The following is an 11,133-nucleotide window of genomic DNA, read 5'->3' as shown; positions in this document are numbered from 1 at the left end:
TCCTTCACCCTCAGAATGTGGTTTGAATATTGTAGGCCAGGACCCCTTCCCATATGGGTTGTTTCAAGAATATATGGGATGGGGTGCAGTTAAGATCATAAAAAGAGCCCTGCTGGCTCAGACCAAGGGCCCTTCTAGTTCAACTTCTTGCATCCCAGTGGCCCACCAGATGCCTTAGGGAGCACACAAAACAAGATAGAGTACCTGCATCCTGTTGCTATGCATCTGACATTAAGAGATATTCTCTAAGAAAGCCTAGATGCCTTTTGAAGAGGATTGAACAGATTTATGGAGGAAAATTCCATCACAGGTTAAAAGCCATGAAGGGTATCCACAGTCTCCTGGTTTTTGAAACAGGCTATCACCACATCCTGTGGCAAGGAATCCCACAGATTAATTACACACTGGGTAAAGAAATGCTTTCTTTTGTCCATTCTAACTCTCATGAACACTCAATTTTAGTGGGTGTCCCCAGGTTCTGGTGTTGTGCAAGAGGGAAAAGTACAGTTGCCCCACAGATTTATCTCAAAGGGAGAGGGTAAAGAAGGGGTCATTACCATCAAACTTTTGCACAGCCCTTTCAGAGCATGCACAGCATGTCACATGTATTCTCTTACTACTGTCCTGACAACCACCTTGTAAGGTAAGGATTAGTACCTCCATATTGCAGCTGGGGAGCTGAGGCTGAAAGGGAGTGCTGTCTACTGAGTTCTTGGCACAGGAAAGATTAGAACCAAGGAAGTCCAGCTTCACAACTCCTGCTTTTAGCCATGATGCTACACCATCTCTTAGAATGTAGGCAGCAACCAACAGGTGAGTCAAAGAAGTCCTGTTGATGTTTGCAGAGTTTGGAACCTGCAGATTTGTCCCAATGCGGGTTCTGAACCCATTTGGAGGGCCTACAGAGGACCTCCAGATGCAATTGGCAGTGCTGTCCAGTCATGTATGGAGATGCTCCGAGGCACATCAAGGCCTCAGAGATACCAGAAGTGCCTCTCAGAGGCCTTCTATGGAGTGAAGAGGTCGCGTGCCAGCACAATGACAGCTACACCAGGGCAACAACAATATTGCCACCATAGCCTCAATTACATCGACTATGTGCCTCAAACACTGGTGCAGCTTCAAAATAGGTACCATATAAACATCTATTTTCCTCTTCTAAACAAAAGCCAATGATCTGACATTGTAATTCATGTGGCATTTTAACTGTTATTTTTAATTGATGTATGACCTGCAAGTCAAGGGGGTTGCAGCAAGAGGTTTGCACACCTCCAGGTCCTGCTGCCTCTTGATTTCACTCTCCTAGTTTAGTCTGGGGCAGTCCTGTTCCACCTGCAGTCTTCACTCACAGTTAACTGTGGGAAGGGGGCTGATCATCACTGTTGCATAAGAACCTGGGCAAGGTTGTCAGAGAAACTTCAGAAGACAAGGCAAGTAAGACAAAACATTTTATTCAGCCAATTTCACAAACAGAGCAAGATTGCCAGTCTCAGACATTATTACCTCAACTAACATTCATTATTCCTTTATAGACAGGAGACTCTGAGGTATGACAGCAAGAAGTAGAGAACAGAGTAAGTATGATTCCTTCTGTAGCTCTGTTAACTCCAGCAAGTGAAGGATGAAAAAGGCTCCCCCCCCCCCCCCGCAGAGTCAGCTTCCGTATAGAGGCTGGTTTGCACAGGGCCCTGACAGGCTTCTTGCTGGTCCTCATGTGGCATAGTTTTCCCTCTGGTTCTGCTAACCATGAACTCTTTAAAAAGGATATTACTTCCAACATCTTTCATTCACACAATCCCTTGAAATCAATCTGAAGTCCTGTACATCTGGAATTGAAGAAACTGCCTGAGGAGTACAGAAAGGGGCTTGTGCATGTGCCATGTGTGTATGTTTGCATGCAATGGTGGACTCCGGGCAGCATCGGGCGGTATTCTGGGTCACGCCATAACTTGCCACACTGCCTCCTCTAAAAAGAAAGGAGGTTGATCCAGAGTGTTTGAAGAGGCAGACTCTTGTATCAGCATCGACAAAGGCCACTCAACCACTATGACAAATCCTCATAGTCATAAGAACAGCCCTGTTGGATCAGGCCAAAGGCCCATCTAGTCCAGCTTCCTGCATCTCACACCAGCCCATCAGGGGCACACAAGACAAGAAGCTATTTGGCTGCATCTCGCTGCCACTCCCCTGCATCTGGGATTCTCCTCCAAGCAAAGACACCAGACTGCCCTTGGGTTTAACTTGGGCCACTTTATTAAACACAAGTGACCAATTTTTAACTGAGCACACCTTACCTCCCTCATCAGTCTGGGGTATGCAAAAAAATTGCCATTCTCTGCCAATTTGGATGATTGAAGAAAATTCCTACCCAGCCCTTATGATGAGCGACCAGCATGCCCATCATGGCTTCTAACCTGTGGTGGAGTTTTCCTCCTGAAATCTGTTTTAAAGGCATCGAGGCTATATGCCATCACCACATTCTGGGCAAGGAGTTCCACAGACTAATTACATGCTGAGCAAAGGCATTTTCTTTTGTCTGTCCTAACTCTCCCAACACTCAATTTTAGTGGATGTCCCCTGGTTCTGGAGTTATGTGAGAGTGTAAAGAGCATCTCTCTATCCACTGTATCCATCCTCTGCATAATTTTGAATGTTTTAACCATGTTCCCCCTCAGGCGCCTCTTTTCTAGGCTGAGGAGGACCAAACGCTGTAGCCTTTCCTCATAAAGAGAGGTGCCCTGGCCTGTTAATCATTTTGGTTGCTCTCCTCTGCACTTTTTCTAGTTCCACTATGTCATTTTTAAGATTTGGTGACAAGAAATGAACACAGTACTCCAGGTGCAGCCATGGACTGCAACGACATTATAATATTAGCTGTTTTATTCTCAGTCCCCTTTTTAATGTTCCCAAGCATAGAAGTGGCCTTCTTCACTGCTGCTGTACATTGGGTCAACACTTTCATCGAGTTGTCCACCAGTGCCCCAAGATCTCTCTCCTGAGCTGGCGCAGACTGTTCAGAACCCATTAGCCTATAAGTAAAGTTTTGGTTCTTTGCCCCAATGTACATGACTTTACACTTACTTACATTAAAATGCACCTGCTATTTTCCTGCTCACTCCTTGAAGAGTCAGAGGCAGAACCATAGATTCTTATGAACCCAGAACTCCCCTTTATGCTCGTATAGCTATTGGTGCTGTCTTTATTGCTCACAGTGTCTTCGCTGAAAGACAGTTGTTGCAGCTCAGAATAAGATGGGTTCAGAAGATTATATTTTTCAACCTGTTTCACATTTCTATGATCTTCAGGCAGCAGGAATTTGAAATCAGCTGAGTTTGTATCCAGAGCCATAGTTGATGTTAGTGGGAGAAGGACAGAGAAGAGAAAAACAATCAGCTAAGGGTGACAGTTGTCATGATTTTAGAGGCATAAAGAAATAAGGAAAAAAAACACTCCTCATAATTATGACCCAGGTTTAATTTATTTGAGATACTGTATTTATATCCTGTCAAAACACCATAAACAAAAGTTGTGGGGGAAGAAGAACAGACAGAAAAACTGCAAAAAAAAAAAAAAAACCCCTCTAAAGCCAGAGAAGGTGGGGTACCTGGCTAGCTCACCAGCAGGGCGACAAAGGAACATGACTGGCAGGCTTGATACTACTTCACCCCAAGTGCATTTGCTCCCCACAGAATTAATTCCTGGACTAGGCTGTTGTCATGCCTTCATTATAGTCTGGATTTTGGATGGTACCTGTGCAGACCTTGAAACTGGTTCTGCAACTGTTGGGGGCAGCAACTTGGGGGTAATGCTCTTGTGCCCTCCAAAAGCATCTTTTGCGTTTTAAGAAACTTTTGCGAAAGGACCCTACAGAAAGGACCATTGTAATGATGACTGCATTCTTTTTGCACTAATTTTTGGGCATTAGGAGGGCATGACTTGGGCATGATCACAGAAGCAGACTGAGGTCACCCAAATAATCTGATGTCTGGAATATGGAGACAAGATTGGAGTTTGGAGGTTTAGAAATATAAATGAGGCAGTAGAGGGACCTTTCTTTTTCTGTGAATTTGGACCTTTGTCAGTTTATGAAGTTTACTATTGTAAACTTCCACTTAGGTTCAGACTGCAGAGTCTTTGTAAGAGATTTGAAAACATCAGGTCTTGTATGTGAAAAATGGCACCCTGGTTTGACACTGCTTCTGGGAGGGCCACCTACCTTCCTGGAGATGGTGAATCTACCAGGCTTCTAGTGTTAAACCATGTCCCCAAGTTGACCATGAAATTGCACAAAAAACACCACAAATCCCTATCATGGAATTTGCCTTTTCCCACCATTCTTGCCCAGTGAGTTGGGCTGATCTTTCCCCATTACTATCCACTACAACCTCAAGATCTCTTCTCCAATTAGTCTCTGTCACTTCAGACCTCATTTGTTATTTTTTTTCCCCACCAATGTGCATCACTCTGCAAGCACTGACAATGAAACCACTGCCGTTTTGTGGCCAGCTCTCTGCAGTCTGTTTAGATTTTCACTGTTCTGTACAGTCCAACAAGCTGATGGCAGCAAAACCAGGGGTCCCTCCAGGTGGCCTTGCCCAGCTGGGATCTATGAAATAGATCTTCATATTTAACCTAATTATTCATTACCTTTGAACTGTTTAATTTTATTCTCCAGAAAATTGTTTATTAAAGAGAATTCCGAGCTTCTGCATTTCAACCCAACAGAAAAAGCCTCAAGATTCTCAAGTGTTGTTCTTGTTTTGTACCTGCAGGAGAGAAAAAAAGATTATCCCACTAACCCAGAATTCTTGAGTGGAGCCATAAAAATGAATGGAAGAGCAGAAAGTCACCAGACAGGAACAGGACTATAACTGCGACCACAACATGAAGCATCTGAGAACCAAACAAATAGAAGACTTTTCCCCCATCTCCCCAGTAATTTCTAGTGAAAGAACACCTCATTTTCATCATGCTCAGTGATTCCATGCTCTAATGCTACATCATCATGTTGCACATTTTCTTTCTATGATTCTGAAATGTTTTAGCACTATGACCCACTTTTTAGAATGACAGTCTGTCAAGATCCACCAGAAGTGACATCATCAAGCAGGAAAATATTTAGCATCCCCCATATGACAAAATCAAATTGATAAGGAAGTTCACAATGAGTTTAAAAATTTATTTAAAATAAAGAAGAACCTTCCCAATCCTCCCAAGCAGTTGCTGATCTGTTTAAACAAATTCCCCAAACATCCCAAAGACTGCAATTCTATCCACACTTACCTGGGAGTAAGCCCCATTGACTATCATTGTTAAAAGCATATACGTATATAGTAGCCTGTTCAAAGTACAGGTCTGAAACATTTCCCCAAACGCAAGCACATACCATGGCAGCATCAAGTCCAATCATATTAAAAATAAAATACACCTTGAAATGAATGGGCACCCACCTGAAATTGGCTTGCAGTCCACCTAGTGGGTGCCAACACATAGATTCAGAAACACTGCTTTAGATAGAGTTCTTCACCTGGGGGATCCATGAACTGGGTGCCAAAAAGATTGTGTGTATCTATGTTTATGTGCATTTTTCTGGGGAACTTTAAGAATCACTGCTCTAAATATTCCTGGAGAGACTTGGAAGAGATAGAGGGTTGCCACTGTTGATGACAGCCAAATATTCCTCATAATTATATATTTTGATTCTGAGCAGCACTTTTCAGGCAATGAAGTAGCAAGAACAGGGCACGCCCACACCATCAGTCCTGCTGAATAGCTTCAAGGGTGCTTCACACAACAGGCAGAGAACCAACAATAGGAGGTGAGGCTGTCATCATGGTGTTCAGCACTATTTATTACCTTTCCTTCTTCTGGGGGAAAAATAAAAACCTGAAGTTCTTTAGATTTTAAGGCAAAACCATGTCAGGTACAGAAAACCCTAGCCCGGATTTTCTCAGTCTTTTTTGACTGGCAGCTCTCTTGACCTGCTGGGCCATTGGCAGGGGCTCCCCTTTAGTGTTACTATCTTATACATTGTATAGGGCAGCTGATTTTTTTGCAAGGATTCTGTGGCTCCACTGGCTGGTTGCGACAGCTCTCTGGGGAGCCATTTCTCACAATTTGGGAACCATTGCCCTAGCCCGCCTCTTCTCTCATTCTGAAGACATGAGTACTTTGAGGTATATAGTGAAATCATATACTGGTAACCAAGGGATAAGCTTTCTGCAGTGTCTGGTTAAAGCAGAACTCAAGCAACAAACAAAAGAAAAACCTGCACTGAGAGAAGGTCACTCAAATTGTCCCTGTTTGCCAGGGACACTTTTTATTTTCTAGTTCCTGGTAAGTCGATGTCCTATTTTGTCTTTTCAAACACGGGGGAGGGGGAGATGCCTTTCACTTTTTTAAATAAAATGTGTGTCATGTATAAGTACATGTTAGGCCTAGGTTGGCAGTGGAAGCCTGAACCAAACTAACACAGTGTAACTGAGAAGTTGCTAGCAGTTCCCAGCTGCAGGAATGTGAGTAAATAAACAACCACTGATCAGAAATGAGAGCAATCCTCCCAAAGGGAGACAGGAGCACCTTCAGTCTAGTGCATATGCCATTTAACACAGAGACAGACATGCCAATATTCCACTTTGATTCCATCCCTTCAATTACTGCCAATCTAGTTACTACGCCTTGATGAATATGTTTGAGCTACAGCTGCTTTGCAATATGCACATCCAGATCCATCCCCAAGATGAAAAATACCCTTGAAGGATCAATAATATTACTTATTATTGCTGTGGTTTGAGACTTCATCACCTGGCAAAGTTTAGTGGATTGAGTGAGATTCACTTACTTCTGCAAGGTGCTTCTAACATCCTAGAAGGAAAGAAGGAAAGAGAAGAGGGGAATAAGTGCCTGCTACATATGATGCTGTGAAAACCCTTCACAGACTCCAGAGCCTAATGATCTTTCTCTCCCTGATGTGTCCCAGGGTGAGGGCCTGCATAGCACACAGCACTTAAGGACTTGGGAAAAGAGGGTATAATCATCAAATGGGCTTGGCAGGGGGGTTTGGAGACACTGGGCATGGTTACACAGGTGACAGGTAGGCAGACACACAAGGTTTAACTTCCTTCACAGGTCAGATCAGGGAAGGGAAGGGGGAGAGAGGAGGCCTTCCATTATGGAATGGGTATGTATGTATGCATGCATGCATGCATAAATAAATAAAGGCATCAGGAAAGAAATCATTAGCTAAGCAGTGTGTTTGACCACAGATTCCATCAGCATTAAAATGAACCCCAGGGGACAATAAACTGAGTCCTTTTGGTTACTGCATAGGCAAAGGAGACACCCTGAGGTCTGTGTGCTCCTTTAAAGGAATCTGGGTATTTCTGCTGACACCTTACCTTCAGGAGTTCACCTGTTGGCTGATGAAGCTTTTCTTGCATCTCCTGGATGAGGCTTTCCAGAGAGGACTGCTCCTCTGAGAGTCTGGCCAGGTGCTCATCCCTTCTTGCAACAATCTGCTCCTCTTCCTCTTCCATCTGGGCCAGCAGAAGATTCTCCTGTTCTTGCAGAAATTGCTGGAGTTGTCTCAACTCAGTCATTGCTCTCTCCCGCTCTGCTTTCACTTGCTTCTGCAATAAGCAGGGGGAAAGGAGATAAAAAGCAGATCAGAATGTGGTATACTGAGCCTTTGTAGCATCAAAAAGCAGGACTTGGAGGTCTGACAGGAAGGTCTCTGCTGACTTTCTGCAGAGATCAAACCAGCTGCAAGCAGGAAAACACTGCCCACCCTTTCAAAAGTCTTTCATGGACATTTTAATGGGAGATCCATCCATCTGGTCTCCCCTGCATTTTACAATAAGGTTTTCCAGACACTGGTTCTAGTAGCCGTTCTCCTCCAGATAATAGTGGCACTTACAAGCAAGTCTTGACTCTTGTTTTTTGCAAATGTTTTCAACTCCGGAATTCTCTCCTGCTCATTCACCAACATCCTCAGGTGATCCTGGAATTTGGCCTGAAGGAAAACAAAACCTTTTGGAGGAGAGCGTGTTGGCATAACATAACAGACTGAGTTTCCTCTTTCCCCACATTCCCTTCAAGGAGGTTACTTTAGAGCAGAAGATAATTAGCCTCAACCCTCAAGGGAGTCGGTTTCTGGATTTAGCTGGAAGAATATTCATATTCCACAGAATTCTGTTCAACCAAACAAGATTCTCATAACAAATAGCTTAACAACTTAACAACAACAACAACAACTTAACAAATAACTTAACAAATAACAAAGGAACAAATGATCCTACCTTGTATTCAGCAGCAGCCTCTTCCAAGAGAAGGACAGTATGTGACTGATGTTCTGGGGATCGCTCACAAAACAGACACAACAGTTCCTTATCCTCTTTGCAGAACAGATGGAGTCTTTCCTTATGTTTCAAACATAAATCCTCTTTTCCTGGATTAAGTGGTAGAAGTTTGATTTTTTCGACTATATTTGCCAGTGAAAAGTTTGACCGGAAATTCCCTTTCTTGATTTTGGCTTTGCAGAGAGGACACTCCAAGTCCCCCAGATCTTCCCACTTCTCACAGTAGTCAGTGATGCAACTCCTGCAGAAGTTGTGGCCACAGTCCAGGGTCACTGGGTCTATCAGGTACTCCATGCAGATGGGACACTGGAGTTCCTCTTCCACTGAGGCCGATGCCATGACAGGTAGTTCCCCTACTGCTTTGTTAGAAGAGCAGTTTGCAAGACCTGAAGGAAGACATCAGGGTGGGAATGAGAAAGAAGAAATGCCTCTTGGGGAATCACTATTTCACCATCCATCTACTCCAGAAGCTGCATGTTTTCTCCGCTATAGCATCCAAACCAAATTAGATCCTTCCAGCCACTCCAGTGACTAACTCTACCTGAAGCCGAAGACCTTCCTATACCAGAAAGTGGTTCTGTATGACCTCAAAATTGTTTTCAGCAAATACTTTTTTCAATGTGCTCTCAAAAAAGGACCTTTTGTATATTATGGGTGATTTCAATACAAAAGCAGGCCAAGGAGAAGTTGAAAGAACAGTAGGAAAGTTTGAGTTAGGGGAAAGAAATAAAGCTGGTGAACACCTACTGCAATTTTGCAAGGAAAATCATCTCAGCATAATGAATACGTGGTTTACACAACCAAAGTGACTTTTTAAGCCCTCCCTGCACATTGTATTAGATAATTACCGGCCAGTCTCTAACCTCCCATTTCTGGGCAAGGTGATCAAGCAGGTGGTGACATTTCGGCTCCAGAGGTTCTTGGCTGAAGCAGATTCTGGATTCATTTCAATCTGGTTTCAGGCTGGGCTTTGGGACAGAAACAGTGTTGGTCGCCCTGCTAGATAACCTATGCCGGGGACTGGACAGGGTCCCTGTTGGTCCTGCTGAAATGTTCTGCCCAATTAACCAGAAACTGAAAACACAACTGCCTTATGGAACAAAAAGTGGATTTTATTAACTCAAATCTGACCTATGAGACTGATTGTTCTGAGAGTCAATGACATATTATGTTATTGACATGTTGCAATGACATATTATCATGATACAGCATGAAACCAATAATATGAGTCAGCTCTCATTTCCATGTATCATACAGTTACCGCTGCTAACTGGGTAAAAAAGCACTTTTTCAAGTGGTGCCCCTCTTATACCTAGCAGGAGGAGAATAACCATCCCTCTTCACCCCAGCACAGAGTCATGAACTGATCAGGGACATGCTTTTTATTTATTTAATTAACTAACTTTGATTTTGTGGGGGGCTACAAATCTTCTTTCACCCCAGGTAGCAGATAGATGCCTTAGCTATGCCACTGACTGGGGGGAGGCAGCAGAGCAAGTGGGTGGCAAGCTGCTGGGGGGAGGAGGTGGGTTCCTCTCAATTTTCACTGTTTTAAAAGCCCATGTGTGATGCCTCTTCCTGTTGTGATATCACTTCTGGGGCAATGTTTTGAGCCGGGCACCGGGCTACAAGATCATTAGCTACACCACTGGCTAGAACACAGGGAGGAGGGAACCCAGTGAAATTCAGAATACTCACCCACAACTCCGCATGCACACTTTGCTTTGTTCCTTTGGCCTACATCCTCTTCCTCTGCACACTGGCCGAAAGTGAAAGCTTCAGAGTGGCCACTACCTCTTTATCTGCATCCGTCAGATAGCAGAGCATAAGCACAGCATGGGAGAGTAAGGAGACAAGGCTGATGTGAGGCTCCCTGCGAAACTTAGTGCTTTGCCCCCCTCCAGCTACGCCCCCGAGTTGCAGAGGGTGCCGCTGGACTGGTCTGATCCCAACAGTGCCTGCCCTGAGCCTTCAGCCTGCCTCTCTGAGCGCCAGATGCGGGGCACGAACCAACTGGGTAGGCGTGCCAGCCTGGTGGAAAGTCCAGCGGAGCACGTGCTGGAGACAGAAACGGGGCCTCGATGTCCCAAGGCTGCAGTTCTGTTCACACGTGCATGGGAGTAAGTCCCACTTAACGCAATGGCACTTACTTCCGAGTAGACACGCAGAGGATCGGGCTGCAGGGGACTCTCCTCTTGCCTCCTGTGCCACCTCGCCTCCCTCGACTCTCAGTGGGGCGCAGCTCCCCGCCCGGGGAAGGAACTGTAGCTCTTCAGGGGGCCGATCCTGCCAGAACTCTGCCAACGGAGCTTCCTGATCGTGCTGGGGCTGGAGAGCAGCCGAGCCTGGGCTGCGGGCTCTGGTTTTCCGGACTCAGCGAGGAGAGGAAGGCCCCGACCCTTTCAAGGAGGGCGGCGACACAATGCATTTGTCAGTCACACGCTGCGAGCCTCCCCTCCGTCATCTCCTTCCTGCAGCCACCCTGGAGCCACGCAGGCAGGGCGAGAGGGTGCATGTGCCTGAGATGGGGGGACGGGGACTGACGGGCTGGAGGGGATTTCAACAGCCTCCCCTGCGAGGCTCCTGCGGGACCCTCCCTGCACACACACGCCCCACCTGTTGTCGATGCAGCATCCAGGAGAACGTGTGTGCAGGCTGGAGAAGCGGAGAGGAGAAGGGCAGGGCAGGGCAGGCTGTGATCGGAGTCGCAAATTAAGGTTCTCCGCCCATCTACACTGGGAAGCAGCGAGTAGTCACTGGATCCCAGTGGATCATT

The 11,133-nt window shown here is 45.4% G+C and overlaps 1 protein-coding gene across 1 annotated transcript; it reads right to left on the bottom strand.

The window, feature by feature from the left end:
- Positions 1-1,619: 1,619 nt before the first annotated feature.
- On the bottom strand, positions 1,620-10,719 carry LOC136642171 (tripartite motif-containing protein 10-like). Its single transcript, XM_066618450.1, has 7 exons — positions 10,508-10,719; positions 8,298-8,743; positions 7,916-8,011; positions 7,398-7,628; positions 6,842-6,864; positions 4,648-4,766; positions 1,620-3,326 (listed from the first exon to the last, which is right to left on the bottom strand). Exons 2-7 carry the CDS (start codon positions 8,694-8,696, stop codon positions 3,082-3,084), a joined length of 1,113 nt encoding a protein of 370 aa, XP_066474547.1. The 5' UTR covers positions 8,697-8,743; positions 10,508-10,719; the 3' UTR covers positions 1,620-3,081.
- Between the last annotated feature and the right edge of the window lie 414 nt (positions 10,720-11,133).

The sequence above is a fragment of the Tiliqua scincoides genome, chromosome 2 (assembly GCF_035046505.1).
Source record: "Tiliqua scincoides isolate rTilSci1 chromosome 2, rTilSci1.hap2, whole genome shotgun sequence".
NCBI classification, from domain to species: domain Eukaryota; kingdom Metazoa; phylum Chordata; class Lepidosauria; order Squamata; family Scincidae; genus Tiliqua; species Tiliqua scincoides.
The sequence above is the reverse complement of the archived record's forward strand: the minus strand, read 5'-3'. Positions and strand labels throughout refer to the sequence as shown.